Source organism: Mytilus edulis, chromosome 4, assembly GCF_963676685.1.
Source record: "Mytilus edulis chromosome 4, xbMytEdul2.2, whole genome shotgun sequence".
In the NCBI taxonomy this organism is placed as follows: domain Eukaryota; kingdom Metazoa; phylum Mollusca; class Bivalvia; order Mytilida; family Mytilidae; genus Mytilus; species Mytilus edulis.
Genome location: NC_092347.1, coordinates 92,802,946 through 92,827,867, shown reverse-complemented (window position 1 = coordinate 92,827,867; position 24,922 = coordinate 92,802,946). Strand labels below are relative to the sequence as shown.

General features: G+C 31.1%; 1 protein-coding gene across 1 annotated transcript; it reads right to left on the bottom strand.

Moving 5' to 3' along the window:
• Positions 1-11,860: 11,860 nt before the first annotated feature.
• LOC139521081 (ADP-ribosylation factor-like protein 15) lies at positions 11,861-23,942 on the bottom strand. The gene is made up of 5 exons (XM_071314343.1): positions 23,746-23,942; positions 16,460-16,604; positions 15,275-15,334; positions 14,441-14,649; positions 11,861-13,989 (listed from the first exon to the last, which is right to left on the bottom strand). Exons 1-5 carry the CDS (start codon positions 23,797-23,799, stop codon positions 13,798-13,800), a joined length of 660 nt encoding a protein of 219 aa, XP_071170444.1. The 5' UTR covers positions 23,800-23,942; the 3' UTR covers positions 11,861-13,797.
• Positions 23,943-24,922: the final 980 nt, after the last annotated feature.

Here is a 24,922-nt window from a genome sequence, read left to right as displayed (position 1 = left end):
TCAATGATTTTGCTTTTAAGTGTGGCCCTTTTAAACTGTTAAATGTTCTGTGTTGTTTTGTTTTGGGTTTTTTTTTCAAGCTTTTTATTTTACGAATTGTTTTCAGAGTTTTTTCTCGTACGTGCTGTAATTATGTACAAAACAACAAATTTAAAACAAATATAATATACTGCAACAAAAGAAATCCAATAAATTACAGACTCCTGACGGGTTTATTCTGCTAGAAATAAACTGTTTGATATAATTTAACTAATTACATAGTAAAATGATATTATTTTTCGCTACGGAAAGACAGGTGTTAAGTTTTAATTACTGTATCAGATATATATGAGTATGCACTTTTATCTTTTATTTTAGTATATTCTGGTAAATAAGTAGAATCCAGTTTCATGATTATAAAGGAAAACGTGTAGATAAACTCATCATAGATACCAGGAGTGAAAAAATGTATTTGCGCCAGACGCGAAGATTCTATCCTATCTAAAAACTTATGGATCCTGTGTCCAAGCTTACAAAACTTATCAAGCCTGGACACATAATCTGTATTATGATCAAATTGTGTGGATTCTGCTTCTTATAGATATAGAAATATGTAGTTTGATTGCTAATGAGACAACTCTCCATTCAAGTCACAATTTATAAAAGTAAGCCATTGCAGGTCAAAGGACGATCATCAACACAGAGCCATGGCTCACACCGAACAGCAAGCTTTAAAGGATCCTAAAATGTTATCAGTGTAAAACAATTCAACCGGACAAATCAACGGTCTAATCTATATTAAAAAAAAAGGAGAAACGAGAAAAGCATTTGAACCAAATCAACAAATGACAACTACTGAACATCAGATTCAATGCACATTTATGATTTTACTTCAACAGAAACTCTTAGAATCCAAAATTTGGAACTGTCAAATGAGATGAATACATTCGGATGTATACCAGTCCATGATTTATATTTATTGTCAAAAAATTGACTCTGGAGCGTGTAATACCTTCGGGGATAGTATGCAGTATATATGTGTTTTATTTTTTACTCCAATGGCACTTACAATTTTATTTTTTAACTTTCGAGTGCAACAAACTTCAATTTTTATCTGTTAAAACATGTTTGGTTCAAATCGTACAATACCTATGGAGAAGCCTAAACTTTTGAATTGAAATGTAAAGATATGAAGAACCAACAATCTTTTGATATTGCCATTTGATAATGGACTTTCCCCATTTGAATTTTCGTTGCAGTTCGATATTTTTGTAATTTTTCTTTTTACTGTTGCAGATATATTGAAAATGATTGCACGTTTAACTTATTAAAGCTCAAAGAATTGTTTTAATAATCCACTTCTAATTAATGCTTGTAATAAAAGGCAATTTGTCACAGTTCGGATTCGCATTAAGTTTTATAAGAGGCTTCACTTCCTTGTGCTAATGAACCTGTCCAATAAATAAAATTAAAGGGAGATCACTTATCATCGTTGACAGTCATGACAAGGGAGATCGATTCGTCTTTTTTAACTGCATCCTTTTGGGCACGATTGTTTGAATATATGTTGATTTTTATAGTGCTTAGTAATTTTTATAAAGTTTGCTTTGGATTTCAAAGAATATTAGATATGTTAAACTTTTACTAGCCATTCATAGTTCTAGAATATCAAACCACGGTTTTGATTAATGATATGTTGTTTTCGTTAGTACACTTGTGTACTTTAAATTTAGAAACATTTCTGGGTTTTTAAGATGTAACTGTTATTTTTCTTCTTCTTATCGCGTGTTAAGTAGATATATTTTGAAACATTATTTTATAATTTAACTAATCATGACGAATTTATAGTAAAATTAGAATAATGATGGTGAAGAAAAATCAGGCGAAAATGTATCAACCTTATCTATGTAAATATACTATAAAGAGATATTACATTTAGCCTACAAACTTCTTTATTGCTGAATAAAAGTAAAACGTTTTATTTGTTTTGCTTTCAGTGTCGATTTTTGGAATAATCTTCACCAGAGTCATACTGCCGAAAATTAAGACAACCAGGCAGGAAGAATAATATGTATTTGGGCTATATCACCAAAAAGAGATGAAAAAAGAAGAAAATTCAAATTCTGCTCTCAATTTGGCCGGAAAAGGCAAAAATGTTATCTTAGTACATCCCACCGTATTCTTTGATGCACATTTATTTTAAAAAAATACTTAATAAGGCATGATTCATGTCAAAACATTGATTATTGCGTGAACGATGCTTTCGATGACATACAATATACTGGTATCTGCTGATTAATGATACACTTAAACGGAAAGATCACAATAAGAAAAAATTGTAACTACACATACGAATGTTGGGTTTTTTTCCATTTCTTACAAATTAATATTTGGTGTTTTTTTATTGTTTTCTTTTTACATAGGATAGCTTAAGAATTCGTTTTTCCATATTTTATATAATCCTTATCTGAGACAGTATGATTCCCTCATTCTCAGGTTACATTTATCGTTTAAAAAAACTTTCGATACCACTGATACGATAACCACATTGGTATTTTGTCCTAGACATATGGAAGTAAGTCCTGTGTGCGGTTACGATGATTGCCGTTATAGTTATTACCGATTTTTAATCACCTATCAGTGACCTCAAAGGAATTGACAAAAGAATGACTGGACAATGCATTGATGAGTGTATCCTTAAACACCTATCTATAGATGGACTGGGTTATTATGAGCGAACTGGATAAACTCCGCCCAGTCAAGTGAAATAAATTCAGTAATACGAACGCAGAAACAAGGATTTGTATACTTTACAAATCTTTGGTCAAAAGGATGAAATATAATAACAATATAAATGTACTGTTTTCGATTTTAATTGGATGCAAAATTATCTTTTAATTTCAAATTTCATACCATAAGAATAGTGATTTACATAACATTGTTGAACTATCCGCCAAAGTGACGTGTAGTATGCATTCGTATTTAAAATGAAATACAAAATCATACATGTAGGATAAACTGATATACGAAATATTAAGAAATTAAAGAAGACTGAATGCATGTACAAGAATGGACTAACCTTTTTATCAATACATTTAATAAATAAAAACGCTTTTAAAAACTGATTGTTTTTTATGTAACTACATTGTATTTAAATCTTTACAATATGTAATATACGTTCGTTTTTCAACCGAGAATAGCAAAATAGTTAATTATAAAATTCACGAAGTATATCGCTGGAGTTTATAAAGTACTTTTCCATTTTTCTCTAAGCAAAGCATGGTTGGTTACATGTTCTCAATTTACTTAGAATTTCCGGATTTTTTTTTCAAAATCAAGAAAACTGAATCAGAAAAAAATCACACTATCCTTAGTCGAATACAAAGAACTTGCGAAAGATATGAAAAGGCAGGATAAGTCACTTGGCAAAAAAGGATGACGATTTATGTAAAAAAAAAATCCGGACAAACTTAAAAAAAAAAAAAGGCAGGACCGAAAAGACTGAACAATAATAAAAACAGGACAGAGATTACAACTAAAAAATAAAAAGAACCAAATGTTTTATTCAAGTCCTCTCACCTCAAAATAAAATGGTAAATCTCGTAATCCAGATCCAACTGAGAGGATACAGTTCATTTAAATATTTCGACGTGAAAACTGTTAAGATTTTAAAGTTTAATTTTTTCTATTGCACAAAATAATAAAATCAATGAATTTTACATGCACATGTATACAAGCTAGGATTGCTATGGGATAATCAAGAACACAATAGTGTACGAGAATACGACGATGGAAGGTTATAACAACCTTGACCGGCTATGTGAATGCTGGTCAGTCCATTCATCTTTATAGTAGGCGTGTTCTATTTTCGCAGGTGTGAGGTCGAAGGTTTGAATTGACCAATAAAAACGATCGTTCTTTACAAGTTAATCCAATAAAGTTTGTTTGACTGATTACGTCGCACTACCTTTCGCTAAGCTTGGTCGCATTTAGGTGTAATCTATATGACAATGGTCCAGTTTTGACATTTTTTTGTCAAACAAGTACAAAGTTGAAGAGCATTGAGGACCCAAAATTCCAAACAGTTGTGCCAAATACGGCTAAGGTAATCTATTCCTGGGATCAGAAAATACTTAGTTTTTCGAAAAATTCAGAGTTTTGTAACAGGAATTTCATAAAAATGACCATATAATTGATATTCATGTCAACACCGATAGACTACTGTTATTCTGGTTGGTGGTATAGTTGATATTCTATGACAATTCTTTATATCATATAATTCGTAAAGTACTGCAGACTTTGTCTTTGAAAAATATGTAGGAATCGATCGACAAATTACTCGAGTTAATGAAAAGGTAAAATTTCGCCAATCCTTCTGAATTCATCCTTAACATAAAATAAAATAAAATAATATTGAACCAATAAAAGCTAATTAGTAATTGTAAGTTTTGATGGATGATATAAGCGAAACATCAAAGCACTTTCTTAGAAGAATCGCTCACAATTATATGTGTTACTGTTTTATTGTAAAGACCTAGCCCGCTAACATCACGCGTAACTTGTCCTTGTGATAGAATCAACAACCACCAAGCATCAGAAGATTGAACGAAACAAAGGACAATGTCTCCAAAGCATAAGGTTTCAGACGATTTAATAACAAAAGAAAGGGAAGTGTTTCCTAGAATTAAAGAAAAACGGACAATGTTCTCAAAATATTTGGTATCAAAAGTATTAAGGAAAAACGGACAATGTTCTCCAAGTATTTGGTATCAAAAGAATTAATGAAAAAATGACAATGTTCTCCAAGTATTTGGTATAAGAAGATTAAATGAAAAACGGACAATGTTCTCCAAGTATTTGGTATCAAAAGAATTAATGAAAAAAGGACAATGTTCCCCAAAAATTTGGTAAGATTAAATGAAAGAAAAATTAATGAATACCCTATGGATTGTATATAATAAAATTTTCAAATGAACTGTAAACGTACATTCAATAGGGGGCCCCCTCAATCTACTATGTAGGTCGCTCGCACCCTGTATTTGTAAACCGTGGTATAACAACATAAGAACAAACTGTAAATAATTGCTCTATCAGTTTGGAAGAAAAGCTCATGAAAAAAAAACAAAAACAATAACAAATGACACAAAGTATATGATATATTTTATTGTTTTAGCTGTTTAGGATTCGTAGCTTATTTGACACCTTAACTAACCAACTGAATAAAGGGAACATTTGTTACTGTTAATTTTGTCTAAATTCTGATTCTTTAAGTATAAAAACAGCTTTTATATTTAAATATTTGGTAACAGATATTTCTTAGTTTTGGGTCTCTTAATGTTTTATGACCAGAACAAAATAAGAGCTGTTAAATGTTGAATTAAAACCAAGTGTATACGATGAGAGCAACAAACCAAAAATTAGCCATATTTAAAAGTTCATTTGAAATACAGTCCTAAGATTTTCAAAATGATGTGGATGCAGGTTTTGTGGGGAACATTATGGATTTCGTGTGTGTATATGGCATTGTCCTATATCTGTTTATTTCACATAATTATTTTGCAATACTCAAAAAGTGTTTAAATTTCAATATCCTAGATAACATTTTGATAATTATGACGTCAATACATAGACAGAGCATGACTTTTTGAAAGTAAACAAATATGAGAATGAGAAAAGAATGAAAATAGATTAGTGATGTCTATGACGCAATAAATGATAGGACATAGATCTGAGGAGGTACACAAATATAGAAGCTTGACTTATATTTGACTTTTGTATATATTTACTAGTTGATACGGTATACTAGGGATTGCATTTTATAAGGGTAAGTTTCACTGACGCCATCATAATTTAATTGACCGTTATGGAATAACTATGATATTTGGTTATATTTTGCAAAACGTTTTGGAATTGTTCCCAATGCTCTTGAACTTCATACTTTATTTGTCTTTTTAACTTTTTTATTCGAGAGTCACTGATGAGTCTATTCTGGAAGAAACGAGCGACTGGCGCAGACAAAATTTCAACCCTGGTATCTTTGATGAGTTTATTTACAACTACTGGGTAAATGCAACTGCTGGTGGAGTTTTATTCCCCAAGGGTATTACAAGCATAGTAGTCAACACTTCTGTGTTGACATAAATTATCATTGATATGGTAATCCTTATAAATCAACTGTTTACAAAACTTTGAAATTTTAAAATACTAAGGCTTTTCTACCTCGGGAATAGATTACCTTAGTCGTTTTTGGCAAATCTTTGAGAAATCATTGGTCCTTACTGCTCTTCAACTTCGTACTTTACTTGGCCTTTTAACTTCTTTTTAGCTCACCTGGCCCGAAGGGCCAAGTGAGCTTTTCCCATCACTTGGCGTCCGTCGTCCGTCGTCGTCGTCCGTCATCGTTAACTTTTACAAAAATCTTCTCCTCTGAAACTACTGGGCCAAATTAAACCAAACTTGGCCACAATCATCATTGGGGTATCTAGTTTAAAAAATGTGTGGCGTGACACGGCCAACCAACCAAGATGGCCGCCATGGCTAAAAATAGAACATAGGGGTAAAATGCAATTTTTGGCTTATAACTCACAAACCAAAGCATTTAGAGCAAATCTGACATGGGTAAAATTGTTTATCAGGTCAAGATCTATCTGCCCTCAAATTTTCAGATGAATCCGACAACCCGTTATTGGGTTGCTGCCCCTGAACTGGTAATTTTAGGTATTTTTTGCTGTTTTTGGCTATTATCTTGAATATTATTATAGATAGAGATAAACTGTAAACAGCAATAATGTTCAGCAAAGAAAAGATTTACAAATAAGTCAACATGACCAAAAATGGTCAGTTGACCCCTTTAGGAGTTATTGACCTTTATAGTCAATTCTTAACCATTTTTCGTAAATCTTAGTAATCTTTTACAAAAATCTTCTCCTCTGAAACTACTGGGCCAAATTAATCCAAACTTGGCCACAATCATCTTTGAGATATCTAGTTTAAAAAATGTGTGGCGTGACCCGGCCAACCGACCAAGATGGCCGCTATGGCTGAAAATAGAACATAGGGGTAAAAGGCAGTTTTTGGCTTATAACTCACAAACCAAAGCATTTAGAGCAAATCTGACAGGCGTTAAAGTGTTTATCAGGTCAAGATCTATCTTTCCTGAAATTTTCAGATGAATCGGACAACCTGTTGTTGGGTTGCTGCCCCTGAATTGGTAATTTTAAGGAAATTTTGCTGTTTTTGGTTATTATCTTGAATATTATTATAGATAGAGATAAACTGTAAACAGCAATAATGTTCAGCAAAGTAAGATTTACAAATAAGTCAGCATGACCAAAATGGTCAGTTGACCCCTGAAGGAGTTATTGCCCTTTATAGTCAATTCTTAACCATTTTTTCGTAAATCTTAGTAATCTTTTACAAAAATCTTCAAGGGCGAGTTGTCCTGATACCAAATCCACGCATGCGTACTAAAAATATCTACAGTAAAAACATCCGGTTACAAGTAAACAAATAACGTTCATGGATTTCATGTGGATGAGATGAAATCTATTAATTTACATAAATAAAAAGGTCATATTTACGATAGTGATTGTTTTTCAATCCTAATTTACAAATTGAATGATTCAGATGCTTAATCATGTGTAAAAATCAGTGTCAGGAATCTTAAGTTGTTATGAAATTGTAATACACAGAAACGAAGGCGGCATACGGAGGCTCAATGAGTTTAAAGTCGGTCCCATAGCGAACCAGGTCTTCAGAAGACTTGACGTCTTCTTCCACCAAAAATTAATGAATACCCTATGGATTGTATATAATAAAATTTTCAAATGAACTGTAAACGTACATTCAATAGGGGGCCCCCTTCAATCTACTATGTAGGTCGCTCGCACCCTGTATTTGTAAACCGTGGTATAACAACATAAGAACAAACTGTAAATAATTGCTCTATCAGTTTGGAAGAAAAGCTCATGAAAAAAAAAAAACAATAACAAATGACACAAAGTATATGATATATTTTATCGTTTTAGCTGTTTAGGATTCGTAGCTTATTTGACACTTTTTACTAACCAACTGAATAAAAGGAACATTTGTAACTGTTAATTTTGTCTAAATTCTGATTCTTTAAGTATAAAAACAGCTTTTATATTTAAATATTCAGTAACAGATATTTTTTAAGTCTTGGGTCTTTTAATGTTTTATGACAAGAACAAAATAAGAGCTGTTAAATGTTGAATTAAAACCAAGTGTATACGATGAGAGCAACAAACCAAAAGTTAGCCATATTTAGAAGTTCATTTGAAATACAGTCCTAAGATTTTCAAAATGATGTGGATGCAGGTTTTGTGGGGAACATTATGGATTTCGTGTGTGTATATGGCATTGCCGTATATCTGTTTATTTCACATAATTATTTTGCAATAACTCAAAAAGTGTTTAAATTTCAATATCCTAGATGACATTTTGATAATTATGACGTCAATACATAGGCAGAGCATGACTTTTTGAAAGTAAACAGATATGAGAATGAGAAAAGAATGAAAAAAGATAATTGATGTCTATGACGCAATAAATGATAGGACATAGATCTGAGGAGGTACACAAATATAGAAGCTGGACTTGTTTTTGACTTTTGTATATATTTACTAGTTGATACGGTATACTAGGGCTTGCATTTTATAAGGGTAAGTTTCACTGACGCCATCATAATTTAATTGACCGTTATGCCCGCGTCACACTGTCCCGATTTTTATATACGATGGACACCCGAATGCGAAAATTGTAAGTTCGTACGAAGTTGGTCCCGATCTCGTTGAAATACCCAAAAGTGACCGAAGCAAGTACGATGAATAACGAAGTCTATACGAGGGTGCCGAAAGTATATACGATAGCAAAAGATGGGCATACGAAGGTTAACCGAAGACGTTATTTGAGCTTCATATCTCATCCGAAGCCTACAAGATGGATCACGAAGGCTACACGATGGATTACAATGATGGCGCGATGGCCATACGATGTCTAAAAGACGTCGTGTACAGCTTACGATGCATTTAAATTATATACCGAAGGCATCACGCGTTTTAAATTGTTTGATCAATATTGAATATATATTATATTGTACATTTAATTTTTTGGTTTAATCATAAGACGGAAGACCGTGGGTATTTCCAGTTACAGAATAATTTGGTTGATTTCTAAAAAAAATAGTTTATGTATCAAATATGCGTATTCAATTTACCTTTTTCTGCATGTGTCATATACAAATATAGTGTCCATATTTGTCCCTAATATGTTACATACGATGGGATGCCACGCTCGGCATTGCCTTGTTTGAACTGTAAAATGTGTGCACTAGTCTGAATAATCACCCATAAGTATGCCCATGTTAACTTTACTGATCTATCTTAAAGGTAAGGTAATGGGTTCGTTGATCCCTCTTCAAAAAGAGCTCTTTCCAGGAGAATATCATAATAATATAGACTAAAGGAAGGATGTGGGGAAAGCAACAAATGCGGCAAAATATGACATATAGAAAACAAAATGTTTATGGAGTAAACATTCGTGGGACAACAACTCAGACGATACATAAAAAATCAAAATAATGAAGAAAAAGTTGGTTTCCCTATATACGTGTACCTGCAGTGTTGGTATACGAGGCGCGTTTATGATTTTTATTATGTTATTTGATATGAAAAATTGACAAAAAATAATATTTTATTTGTAAAAGTAAATCCTGAGCCTGTAATACCTGCTCTTCTTGTTCCATTTGAATTAATATTTAAGCGCGAAAATTAACTTACATATAGCTGGATTTATTGCCGTCGTAGTTCCATCTTGTCACCTTCGTACTTATATTCGATGGCATCACGACGGGATTACGAGGTCTTCACGAAGTCATGTTGCCATCGTAAGACCTTCGGTTAATTTCGTGATTCATTCGTGTAGACATCGTTATGTCAAAACTGCCCGATGGAAACGATGGAAACACGAATGCAATACGATGTTCAAAGATGCATTCCCGGTGACATTACGATGTTGATGATGGTGATACGAACTCAATACGAACCATAAACATCGGGCGCACCTTCGGGGATTTTTTAACATGTTAAAAAATTTAGAACCCTTCCCGAAGTTGTCCCCGATGGCTAGAAAAAGTGGCCGATGGTTCTACGATGGTTAAAGATGACACAACGAATAGCCCGATCTGAATACGATCAGTCCCGATTTTGAAAATTTCCATAATCGTGTTGCCATCGGCGTAAAAATCGGGACAGTGTGACGCGGGCATTATGGAATAACTATGATATTTGGTTATATTTTGCAAAACGTTTAGGAATTGTTCCCAATGTTCTTCAACTTCATACTTACTTGTCTTTTTAACTTTTTTATTCGAGCGTCACTGATGAGTCTATTTTGGACGAAACGAGCGACTGGCGCAGACAAAATTTCAACCCTGGTATCTTTGATGAGTTTATTTACAACTACTGGCCCGATGCAACTGCTGGTGGAGTTTTATTCCCCAAGGGTATTACAAGCATAGTAGTCAACACTTCTGTGTTGACATGAATTATCATTGATATGGTAATCCTTATAAATTAACTGTTTACAAAACTTTGAAATTTTAAAATACAAAGGCTTTTCTACCTCAGGAATAGATTACCTTAGTTGTTTTTGACAAATCTTTTAGAAATTATTAGTCCTTACTGCTCTTCAACTTCGTACTTTATTTGGCCTTTTAACTTCTTTTTTTCTTGAGTCACTGTCTTTTGTGGACGAAACGCGCATCTGGCGCAAAGACAAAATTTCAATCCTGGTATCTATGGTGAGTTTATTCACTGATAGTGACCTCATTTCCTTCAGGAAAACCCGAATTTAACCCTTGGTTTGGTTACTGTAGATATTGTTTTCCTGTTGTGCTGTGTTTAGTGGTGTGCACTTTAGTTTTTCTTAGTTTTTTTTTTACAGCGATTATTTTTTCCTGCACGATAGCTTTTGGATGTCCCTGTAATCTTTTAATATGGATGCCGAACCAGGACTTCGATTTATTCTTTAAATTTGATCTATGATATTGAAGTTTAAAGCCATGAGCAATTTTACATTTGATTTTTGTTGTTATGACATTAAAACTCATTTCATAACTGTAAAAGGTTTTTTTTCCAGATTCCTTATGATTAATGATAAGAATAACGTATGTTTTATCTAAGTTTTAGTTCCTCATAAAAGTTTTATATCAGAATACCATTGGCACACCTGCCAAGATAAACCTGTTTACAGACATCTGTGTATTTTAAAAGAAAAGAAAATCAAATATCTCTTGTCAAGGTTCAGAGTAATGGCAAACGAGATTTATTTGTGAATTTCTACTTGATCTATTTTGGGTGTCATTATGCATGGAAGTATATGAAGGGTTTCAAATTATATATTTTGTGTTGGAACTTTTTATCAACCATTCAGTGATTGTGATTTAGATAATAAATTTTCATGTGAGTTTTCGTTATGATATATTCATCAAAAAGTGTTGAAATAACAAGTTTAAGATACTATAGAGATATAAATAGCAAACCAGATATAACCACACAGAAACAACGGTCATGAATATCATATTGCTGAATTTGAATTTTATAGAACATCTATTTTATATTCACATCATACTGTGTCCTCTCTTTTCATATATAACATGCATAGCTCCTGTAAGGCCAACATTATTTTATGGTATCTTACCCTGAATACATACAAAGAATACAAAAACTTAAACAAAGGGATAATTCTGAAGTGGCTTTAAATTGTGTCTCATTAAAAAGTGCAAATATCCTCCGATTCTTATCAACTAGAACATAGCACTGATATTTAAAACAAATGGAATGGGTTCAAAAGAATTGAAATCTTTTAACATTTATTACAACTTTTATTTTCTAATGAATCTCAAATAAATCTATACTTTCTATCAAATATAACAAAACTAAAACCCAATTCTAACCTCTACTATATAATATATTCAATTAAAACACAACATACAAAAATTCAGATCTACTTTTCAAGCCTTTTTCCCCTGCATTAACAAACCATATTGTAACAGTAACACGTAGATATGTATCCTCTATGTAAAGAAATCTATAAATCTCTGAAACTCCTCCCTATCATTTGTGCTGTGGTTGCTTCATGATAGTAGGGTTTGCAATGATTTCAAATATATTTGTAATTATGAAGATTTTCCTACAAGCAAGCCATACCTACAGAAGCTTTTGTTAAATAAAGTCTTTTGTCATCATGTCAAAGGACTAATATTAGTGCAATAGTATATACTTTTTATAACAAGGCTTATTCTAACAAATCACCATTCTTTTACATAACATTAGTAGGTAACTTTATTTTAAAAACTAAAGACATTCTAAAACGAAAATTCTCCAACAAATTGTTTAAGAGAGTTCTTCATTTACATTGAAGAGAAAAACAAATTTTAAAACAATTTCCTTGGAATTGTAACATTACTAACTATTTAGTCACACAAAACTAATCTTTCATATACAATTAAGACAATCATGAAACATATAAATAAGTTGTATTATATATATTAATCAGCTGCCAAGGTACACAATATTTTATAGCAATATTCCTGTATAAGGCAAAAGTAAACATGATGGGAGGAAAACTTAAGTTTACAATAACAGCGGATAATTGTAACGAAAATGTAATGATTTATATAAGTACTTTTATATCTAAATAAAGCATTCAATCACAGTACACATTCAATAAGCACAATCAATGCTATTACAACCCTATAAAATAACAAAGGGGTTAAAATCTTGTTTATTTTATTTCTCCATTTCAATATTGTAAATGATTTTATTCCCAGGTATTTTATTCTTACAAATATTTATTATTTGTATGTAATGAAGAAGACTTCTAAATTACAAAACTTGTGTATAATCCCATTGTCAATGTTTTTGGACAATAAAATATATTTAAACTTACAAAGAGAGCATTCAAATTATAACGACCTTTTTATGCTATAACCTTGAAATTACGAATTGAATCAAGCTTCTCTTTACTTTTTTTCCTATGCAATGGTGAAAAGTTATCATGGCAAGCAAGTGCAGTCATAGAAGTTGGATGTTTATAGGGAATAAACATAATTTTGGAAATCCTCATGATTTTTGTCTCTCAATTAAATAAGGGATTCTCATGAAATATCTATGTAATGTGATGTTTCAATAATCAAAATATGACAGCAGTTTTGTAATATCCTTTACCAACTGAAGCTCCCTGAATGCAATGTAATGAAACTAGGCCTTTAAAAGTTACAATAAAATTTGTTGAATGATGAATGGAATATTGAAATAAATAGAATTGAAATGTATTATGTACAACATGAGATATGATCGTCTGAGATATAAAAAATATAAATAAACTTGGACGGAAAACTAAGAAAAATGTGAGTGTACTCATTATTCCTTATAATCATCTGTGTTCATAAACAAAATATAATAACAATAGTATCATAACCTAAACTTTCTCTCTTGTTAATTTCTTCTGTTAAAATATATATAAGCACTTTTCACAGGCCAGGTTTCTATTTTTATTTCCTTTAAAACAAGTGTGGTGAACCTGTATTTGTATAACCAAAATGAACTGAAGTAAAGCCAAAATGTGATTTCTTTTCAAATAAAAGAAACTATATTAATATTAATAACAAATTTCTTTAAAAGTGGGTAACACAGTTATTTTTTACAATTGATTGTAAATTATTGTTCTGATTTGTAAGGTGTATAAATAAAGGTTCAATTAAATACAGAATAAAAAGATTAAAATGATTGTGTCCAATCAAATCTTGCTGAATTCTCCATCTTGTTCTTCTGTCTTATCTTCCCTTTCTTCTTTTTCTTTCATTTCTAAAAGTAATTTGTTGAAATCTTGAAAAGCTGCCATTATTTCATCTTTATTTTTCATTGAACAAGTATGAATTATCCACTTCCGAGCAGTTGACTGTAGACCAAGCTCCAATTCTTTGGTAATCTAATAATCAAGTAATAATGGTTATTCACACAATAAAATGGATTATTTTTATGCTGTTCATAATATATTTTTTTACTACTAAGGAAAAAGGCCTAAAACTAGCTGCCATTTGCTATCCTTTGCTAAATGTTGAAACACATGTGACCAGGGAAAAAAAATTATAGTGACAATCATATCTTTATTATTTTTATAATATTTTTCTATTGTATATTCAAAAGACTATACATAATTTTGAATTTCTATGAAACATTATTTTATTTAAGGCTAGTCATAATTAATTCAGACAAGACATTTATAACTATTCATGATGCACAAACCACGCCATACCAATTGAGAAATATAATATGTTCCATAAAATGGAAATTTTAATAATTTGCACAGTATATTAAAGGTCTCATTTGATATTTACCCATTTGGAGGTAATAATCCCACATTTAAATAATTGTAATACCTGTTCTTTACTTCTTGCACCCTCTTTATCTTGGTGATTGCCTAACACTAACAAAGGGAGACCATCCAGCTCTGGATCTGCTAAAGCTTTGTGTAGTTCTGCATTAGCAGTTTCCATACTCTCTTTACTACCAGCACTATCTATTACAAATATAACTGCCTGAGCTCCACAAAAATATTTGTTCCAGTACATTCTAACATTGTCACTTCCTACAATGAATTTAAAATTTAATTTAATTCAGATATAGCATAGTTCCTCATTATTTCAAACAAGATGATCCTTTGAAATGTATGAAGTAAATGTAGGATGATCTCTTATGAAAAAAATGTAATTTTAAACTTTCTTTAACATCTTTTAAGGATGTTTACTACTCTTCCATTTGACTTTTTATCATACATGTTTATTCATAATCCTAATGTAGTTCCAACCTGCCAGCCACTAATTTTCTTTTCGTAATTTTATTACATACAGGTTTAAAAGCCTTTTTTTTTTTAAATCTTTCCTTCCAAATTTACGACTGATCATATCTCAAAAACAAGGATATGGACCCTACATTTTCCTGCTTTTTAAGTGAATATTTGTGAAAGTCTTTTAAATAGCATGATATTTTGAAACCAAGGACCTTAAATCCTTATTTTATAGTTTCATTGTATATTATCACACACAACCTTTTGGGGAATTCTAAAACATTTTACTAGTACTATACAAAAACAAACGTATCAAGTGTAAAATTCTTTTTATTAATCTATCTGTCCAAATCTTACTCACTTTCCTCCTATAAATTTCAACAATTATTAAACAGTTTCCTGTATTTTGAGAATAGAATTTACCAACCTCCAAGTTCTTTGACATCTACGAAACAGTCAGCAAACATCAAAGCTTTGATACTGAAACCTATAATGTAAAGAAAAAATATTGATTTACCTACAATATATTGATATCTCACCATATAAAAAAAGCACACCTGTAGACTGATGGTGATCTGGGTATTCATACAAAACTCATTGCAAAGCAAAATAACATTATAAAAGTCAAGAACTTATTGGATTGATTAATTGTTGGTGATTACACCAATTTCATAATTTAATGGCTTTAATTAAGTGTTTTATTGGTGGAGGAGGTTTGAGTGCCCAGATAGATTGATTGATTGTTGGTGTTTTAATGCCACTTTTGGACTTTTTTGAGGTGTTCAGTTTTTTTTTGTATTGAGGAAGCCTACATATTGTGCAACATAGTAATACATCAGTGACAAAGGACAAGGTATGACAAGGGGCGTGTTTGGCTCCACCGGAATAAGTTTATGTATAAATCATTGATAGCCTTTGTATCGAAACTAAACAAAATTAAAAACAAATTTGTGTTCCGGTGAAAGGAAAGTTGCTTAGCAATGGTTTTATTAAATAGCAAAATCATCACTTCTGAATTGTTTTATCATTACAACTAGTATTACTTAAGATAGAATTGTTTGTTTAAAAATAAATTCCATTTGCAAATGAATAGTCAAGTCAATTTCAGTTTAATAAATGCTTAGCAACAACCTAGCAACAAAAATATTGCCTAGCAACGGTTCAAAATTTTGTAATTTCATCCTAATGAGGTCTAAAATTTAGCATCTTTGTTAAATTGAAGACTTGAACACCAATGTACATTTTTTACACCACCAATCCATGATATTTTTTCAATGAATCATACATAAGAGTAGAGTTGATGGTTGAAAATTTTAGGATGGTCTACGTTGGCGCTGTTGTCAAATTTTGTCTCCAAACATGATTAAATTGTAGATTTTTTACTCTTTTCGTCATTCATGGCCTTTTAAGGTCATAGTTTGCACAGATTTGACCACATAGCACAATAAAATGAGGTGCTATGTGGATGAGGAGATTCTGCAGTTCATTCCAACGACGGGATGGGTTCCAACTTCAAAGTTTCAAAATTCTGGAAAAAGGGGGGCCAGAAACAGCCTTTATCATACCTTGTCCTTTATACTGTGAATCTACATGTACATATGATAACACTTACCTACAGTTGGCCTTATACCATCAGCATTTTCTCCACTGAGTAAGGTGAGTATTGTACTTTTCCCTGAGTTAGCTAGACCCAGACATAACACAGAGAAGGTTGGTTTAGGGGCTGCAGGGGCCTTCCCACATATTCTTCTGAATAACTGAAAATATATATACTCAATGAACATATTTATATTACAATAGCTATGCAAAAACATTTACAGATGAAATAGAGATCTCTTAAATATAATACTGACCTCTTCTGACATATTGGGTTTGGTGTATAAATCAATAACAAAGTACAATAAATTGTGGCCATACACTTAACACAATCACCAAACATATTAGTATACACAAAAGTTCATGTAGAAAAGATAACCCAAATCACAAACTGATGAAATACAGGCAAATGTCACATCAAAACATTTTGTAAATTTCAAAATTTACATGTATGCTGTAGGTGTGTAAATTAATCTGATAATTGATTATACAATAGAGTTTATACATGTTTACCTCTAAATCTAGAATGTCAATGAGACTTTCTTTTCCACTGTCCATCTTTATAAAATATGGAGATGTGGTATGATTACCAATATAACAATTTGCACATATACATGTATATAATATACCAGTATTATAATGAGTCATCAAAATCCAATCGATATTTTATAAATGTCAGAGTTTTTAAGGGTGAATGATTATTGGCTGTAGATCTTAAGATCTTTTCACACCTCTGTAGGATATTTACCTATTGTTTTATATCAAAAGGTCAAAAGTTTGTGATATTTACATTTGCTATAAAGGTCAGAAAAATAGATACCTGAGGATAAACTTTCCACCTTTCAGCTAATCATGAAAATGTTATTAAGCTTTCTATCTTAATATACAGAGAGCTACTGTAAAAACAAGAATATGTCCATAATACATGGATAGCCAACTATCATTTTCTATGTTCAGTGGACTGAAATTGGGGTCAAAACTGTAATTGGGTGTTCCAATAAGAAAGATCATATCAAAGGGAACAAGTTGATTGGACCTCAACTTCATCAAAAACTACCTTGACCAAATACTTTAACCTGAAGAGGGGCCAACGGACGGACGAACAGAAGGACAACTGGATGCATAGACGAAACAACAAAATGCCCATAAATGGATCATAAATTTTTAAAAAAAAGACCAGCATCTCAAAATCTACATATATGTCCTCAATATGATCAAAATTTTCAATCCTCCTTTATAGCTGAAACTGGCCTTGAATATGAATAGGAGCCAATTTGAGGCATTTAAGTTACTTCTTTAAACAATTATATATGTGGATAGATAAAGACAAAAGTGGGGACAGCAAAAATTATCAGCAAGATAACATGTACAAATAATTTAAATGAAATAACTTATAAATCTACTCTTATAGGAAATATTCCCTTAAAACTTTAATCTTCATTTTGTATTTTAGGCAATTAATGTTGAAGGCAATAATAAAAAGATGTAAGCATATACACAAAATTAGCAAAAATAATCAGTTATATAAAATTCAGAAATCACATACATAAGCAATCCCAATCAAGTTTTAACAAGAGGCTGTCAGAATGAAAGCAAACCTTTAATACATCCCCAAATCAATAATCTATTTTTCCTTCAAAAATCAGCTTAAAATGCATATATCAAAATGGGATCTTCTACCTTTGTTTCTTTCATTAAACTAGATCAATATTTAAAAGATCTTTTAAGCTTAAAGCGCTGTAAGCTGTTTTCCTAAAGTTAAAACTTTAACCATGAATTTACTTATATTTTCCCTTAATATTTTATAATTTGTTCTCTATGCCAGTGTATTGATACATGTATATCATCAACCAGAGATTTAGCTACAACAATTTTTAGAAAATCTTTATCAAATTCTTTCATTAATATATATAGATTTATTTTGGAAGTTTGGTCAACCTTAGATATGCTCTGTATAAGCTTATTGCTCCTTTGAATAAACACTTCCATAAAGATTTTCAATTTAGCATTGTACAAGTAAGATTCTTTGATAAATTGTTTTGATTGGTTTCTATATTGATTTTATTCTTAATTGTTTTATACATATAAAACTAAACATGTCTTATGCATCTACATCCTGTTTTGGCTGTTCATGCAGAAAACTTGTTACAAACAGGATATTTTACCCTAATCCTTACAGTATTGTTATTTATAAATTTAGTTACATGTACAATCAATTTAATCTTATCAATTATATGGAGACTTATGATGTCGCACTATCTACGAAATAAATTAATAGTTAACCGTGTTGAGTTTTCAAACTACTTATGCTATTTGTATTCAAGATCCATTGCATGTGTACTCATTACCATTTTATTCTGAGAAAAGATGGTATAATTATTACCTGATTACATGTACATTTGTACATGTGTAGTTCAATTTTTGCTTTGACTTTAATCTACCTTTTGTCTTTGGTGTTTTTAATTCTATTTTTCCTACAGTTACACCTACACATTTGTAATCTTAAAATAAGTTTAAATCTAAATAGAGATTCAATAGTGACTAATATATTTTTTTTAATGAAACCTACTTAACAGAGTCTATATAATTTATCTAAGGTTATTGATTAAGTTCTATGTATGGAAAAATAACTCAGATATGAAAAGAAAAGTTGATAAATTAATTATCAGTAAAATTATTTTAATAATAATACCTGTAGGTGTAAAACAAATTAATGATCATTTCATCAGCATGCGAACAATGATTTAACAACATATTCTTAGAAAATTTTTTGATTACATAATCAGGGTTATCACTAAGGCGAGTCCATGAGTCCTAAACTCATGAAAATCTGTCTGGACTCACCATTTATAAAACTGTTGAGTCCAAAGATGCATCAAGATTGAAATATTTTGTAAAAACTGAAGACATATATCATCATTTTAAAGCAAAAGTTTAAAAGTAATCTGAATTTAATGTCAATGCATTAATCTATTAGGTCATGGGCATGATGGAGACTAAAATAATACATTTTATTGCAATAGAATATCTTCGTCTAATGTTGGACTCACCATGGCTAAAAATGACGAGTCCCTCAGGCCTGAACTCGCCTTCAAAAGTCCTTATTGAGAACCCTGCATAATTACAAGCTGTTTTAGAAATATATATATATATACAAGTCTAAATTGAAAACAATGTTCAAACCTTCAAACCTATGATTACAAACGTGTCAATTTTGTGATTGGATAACAACAGAGATGTCAGCATATATTCAGGAAAATGCTTGGGTACATTGTATCTACCACCTTTTATCCTGTATAGGAACTTCAATAAAGTTATCATAACACCTGTTACTCTGTAACATAGCCAAAAGCTATACACATTCAGGGCTCACACTACTTCAGAATTATAGGAAGAAGTGACTTCTCTTTTTGAAACTGATAGGGAGAAGTGGTGAGATTTGAAAGAGAAGTGCTCATTCGCGCGGTGCGCTACAATGTTTGGATTTTACAATAGTATAAAGGGCCATATGTAAATAATGTTCTTTTTATGTTGTTCAATTCATATGAGTAAAAAATTATAATTAAAGTAACATTTGAAATTAAAAGTTGTTTAAGTTTTACTAAGGTTCTTGTGAGAAACTAACCAACTAAATATCTAGCACTAAAAAAAAAATTATTTTAAAAAATGTAAAGAAATTATAATACATTTTGTATATCAATTACAATTTAATTAAAAATTATCTTGTGTATGAAATTCAGATAAATAAAAAAAAAGTCATTACTGAGAATGTCAGAGACCAACATCAAGTTCAAAATAAGGCAAGGAAAGAAGAAAAATTTGCTTCTGCAAGTTTGCAGATGAAATATTGTTGTGCTGATATTTAGAGTAATGTAGTTATGTTTATAGACATTTGTATACTTTTAAAAATAAGGAGATGTGGTATGATTCCCAATGAGATAACTATCTTACAGATTTCAAATGAAGTAGATGTAAATAAACTCATCATAGATACCAGGATTCAAATTTACCATTATGCCATACACAGGTTTTGCTAATAAGACTCATCAGTGAATTCGAAGCTCAAATAAAAAAAATTAAAAGGCCAAATAAAGTATGAATTGAAGAGTATAGACTATAGAGGACCAAAAGTTCCCAAACATTTTGCCAAATACAGCTAAGGTAACAAGTCACATGACAAACATGTACATATCAAACTCTCAAATGCTTCCACCTTACCAAAACATCTCCATTTCACTCAAACTTGTCTTTAAAATCTTAAATCATCCAAAAGATTTCGAAAATTTATTTTTGCCCCAACATTTCATCTTTTGTTGGCAAAATATGTCAGAAATTTAGTGCTTAATTAGCTTCATTGTTGTCAGAACATTAATTGTGTGTCCTCTAATATTAAGTTTGGTTTATACTACAACATACACTGTAGTTTATTCTACATGTATGTAAATAACAGTTGAATTTTCACTTCCCATCTTTGAATTTGCAATTAATTGAAAAATTCAGGAAAAACAGTCAGATAAAGGATTTTTCTTCTCTTTAAATGTGCTTTATAAGAGCAGCAAAAGATATCAAATGGCCATGGACATTCAGACTTCTAAGTCTAAAATATCTGACAAAGCCATGTATTCCAAATCTAGCAATGTGGACACCTATCATTGTAATGAAGAAGATGCAGTTGATCAGTGCACAAAGCATTTCATGAATAAGATACAATTTGATTTGGTATTTTCAGCAGTGGTAACTGTAGGATAAGGGAGCTACATTGTAATTCAGATAGAACAAGGAATGTGATTTGATATTTTCAGCAGTGGTAACTGTAATAAAAGGGAGGTAATTCAATCAAACAAGGCATGAATAATCAGATTAGCGTTCCAGTTATCAAAAATTGATTTCCTCCAAATATTATTAATTTGATGATCTGTCATTCTGTATAAAATGTACTCGGTGAGTTAGACTGGTCAAAATCCTTTTAACATTCATTCGAAGGATATATGTTTAGTATTAATACTTTTTATAAACTTTTATTTAAGGATTCTTTTGCATGATCAGTATTTAGCTGCTACATGTATGTCCTTTTCCTCATGTACGGAATGTAATGCTTAATGAATATGATAATAATAAAGCTACACTTTTTTGGGGCTATATATATGAAGTAACTTGAGAGCATGATTTTTCATTACAAAATCATTTTGTCTCCACCTGGACTAGAACCTAGGACTACTGTGTTACAAGGCAGTGCTCCAAGTGACTGAGCTAAAGAAGTAATTCCTTGGATCAATTGTTTTTAGCTGACTAAGTATCTATGACATGTTTTAAGACTAAGAGAAGCAGTCTTGTCACACAAAAATGTTTGTTTTATATTTGCTGGTTTTGGCTTTTGCAATCAATAATATGGGGATGAAGTCCCTTGTAACAGTAGAAAATTCAATAAAAAAAATTTTTTTTTTTTAAATCGGGAAAATTTAAATAACGTCACAACTAAAATCCCTAACAACAGAACCAAAATCAGAAACGTTACGGTATTTCCGTTTCTCTTTTTTAAAACATGTTTGTGGTAGAGTGTTTAGCATTAATATTTATTTTCTTTTAGAATAATTAATATTAATCATGTTAATTAGTAGTTTTATTATATGTTTATTAAGAGTTCATCAATTCTTCTATTCTCTTATATCTTAGTACAGTTCTACTCTATTTTTCTGGTTCATTAGTCAGTCAGTCATGTGTCATATTATCTTGTCTACTATTGGTCACAGTCATTAAGTTCATAGTTTTTGCCACTCTTTTTGATATACCTTGAGAGAAAGCTTTACATGTAGCAGCCATATTTAAATAGTTATATAGTTTAATATTCTGGACACTTATTCCATATTAATCAGGTCAGTTACTAATATTTCTTAGTCTTTAATATTTGCACAGTATTCCTTTAGTTTGAATCTGAGAGAAAATGTATTTTGAATAAGTCAGAATGATTGTGCTTAATGATAGATATTTTATTTTAAAGAAGTATTTTCATGAACTCAGAGAAATAATATATCATAGATATATTAATGATACATGTATTGGTACAATTATTTTATTATTATAAAAGGTCTAAAGCAATGTCTACTGAACGTCTTACTTATTGTTTATAAATGCTATGCTGATATAGTTAGTTCATTAGACTTATGTAGGTTATATTTGTATTTTTAACAGGACCAGAATATCTTCATATTCTATTGATCTAGTGATGTTTCCAAATACGGAGATAGACCTTTGTACCATATACATGGTAAGATCAGTGTTACATGTATTTTTAGTTTACCCTATTGTCTGTGTTTGTCTATTTAATTTTAGTTCAGTATACAGTGTGTATGTATTGTTTGTGTCTTCTGAATAGTAGTTACCTGTACATGTATGTCAATTATTACACGTAAACATTATAGTAAGACATTATAGTTCATTCATAAATCTATGAATGAGTAGCGTAACATGATTGGACATAATGTAGCACTTATTCCTGACTTGGTTGATATTTGAGTTTGATTGAATTCATATATTTATAATATATTCACTTAAATCGTATTGGTTGTATTCTTACAGAAAAGAGCTAGTTTATCGTATTTTATACATGTACTTTCAGTTTTATGATTTAGAGTTATATCCCTTTGTACACTGTACTGTCTATGTATTTACGTTTTGTTATTTGTGTACTTTCAGGATTAATTTATCTATGTCGTATGAATAAAGCATCTTAAACTTGACGAATCCTTTTATTCTGTCCAAGAACCCTATTACATGTTTGATTTAAAAAAAAAATCATAACAGACTTCGTCCTCATTTACAGGGGGTCTCATTGGGGGATTCCAATCCCGGATCTCGCTTACTGTTTTGTTAGATTCATGTATCCCGCTCACACTACATGTATGTGCGTAAGCAATTCTCATTTTTTTGTCATTTCCGGGGTCCTGCAAGACCTCATTTCCCGTTTTCATGACACAATAATTTGACTTTCAGTTTACGAAAAATCAGCAATCCCGCATCACGCTTAGACCCCAATGAGACCCACTTTACAGGTAATGCCTGCATCATATTATGTAAATAGGAAAATTTCAGAATATAAATGTTGAAAATCGATAAATATTTAATGTTGCAGATTTCTATGTCATAGGACTTCACATCATATATACATGTATCGTATGTATGTATATCTTTATGGAGCTTGATGTGGATAAATTATTTTAAACCCCCAAAAAAGTAAAAGACCTTTAATAAACATGTTAAAAAAACCTGAAAAACAGGTGCTTTCGTAAAAAGATATTCACGTACAGTGTAAAGACCTATTCTAAGGACAGCAAAGTATAGTTGCATGCTTTGGCACATTGTTCTTTTTTGCAAATAAGAAGTTAAGATGATGTATGTTCAAACAGTTGTTTACATTCTCCTTGGAATTTTACCGGAAATTCTACATGCATAAGAAAATTGAAGTCCTTACCGGACTAGATTACGTATACGGCCAATCTGTATCTGTAATAGAAAATCCCTCCTTCAAAGGAGCACTACGTAATGAATAAGTTTTTTAAAAAGTCTATATACACTTGGTTTGGGAATATAAAAAATAAATAAATGTACTCCCTGTGGGGTGTACATTGGCAACAATCGCTGACCTTTACGCTTGCTGGACTTTGAGCATGCAAAGCATAGCACAGTTTGCTGCCGGGTTATATATTCTACCATAAAGCAATTGTCAGTGCATTTGCATCTACAACCACAAGCACATAGCGAGTTAACTGTGCGTCTATTACTATGTTGGTAAGATTTGAGCATTGGTACAGTCAGTTCTAAAGCTACGCCGAAGAAGCTTTCCAGTTCGTGTAGGTATAATATGCGGGTATCACATGATAAAATTGAGAATGGAAATGGGGAATGTGTCAAAGAGACAACAACCCGACCAAATAAAACAAGAGGCTCTCAAGAGCCTGAATCGCTCACCTTAATTCTTTTGGTTAAATCTCTCATCAATGATTATTTTGGCTTTTCAATTTATTTAAATGTTTTTTGGATCGTCCTATTTTCTTCAAAAGCCAAAAAAAATAATCATTTTCTCCTATGTTCTATTTTAGCCATAGGAGCTATGTTTCTTGACATACAAGGAAATAAAATATAAAATTTATACTAGATACTCTGAAACTCATTTAGCCTAAGTTTGGCTGAAATTGATACAGCAGTTTCAAAGGAGAAGATTTTTTAAAGTAAGTCAACATGATGAACAAATTGTAAAAAAAGTCTTTAAAGGGCAATAACTCCTTAAGGGGTCGATTGACAATTTTGGTGAAATTGTCTTAATTGAAGATCTTACTTTGCTGAACATTATTGCTGTTTACAGTTTATTTCTATCTATAATTACATTCAAGATAATAAACAAAAACAGCAAAATTTCCTTAAAATTATCAATTCAGGGGCAGCAACCCAAAAACGGGTTGTCTGATTCATCTGAAAATTTCAG

What these genes read in the sequence shown, in the direction of transcription:
- LOC139521081 (XM_071314343.1), bottom strand. Translation starts at nt 23,799, where the DNA reads ATGTGCCAAAGCATGCAACTATACTTTGCTGTCCTTAGAATAGGTCTT. An exon ending in TTAGAATAGGTCTTTACACT is followed by an intron (nt 16,605 to 23,745) that starts GTACGTGAATAT and finishes ATATATTTTCAG; the next exon opens with TTATTCAGAAGAATATGTGG. An exon ending in TGGTATAAGGCCAACTGTAG is followed by an intron (nt 15,335 to 16,459) that starts GTAAGTGTTATC and finishes TTTACATTATAG; the next exon opens with GTTTCAGTATCAAAGCTTTG.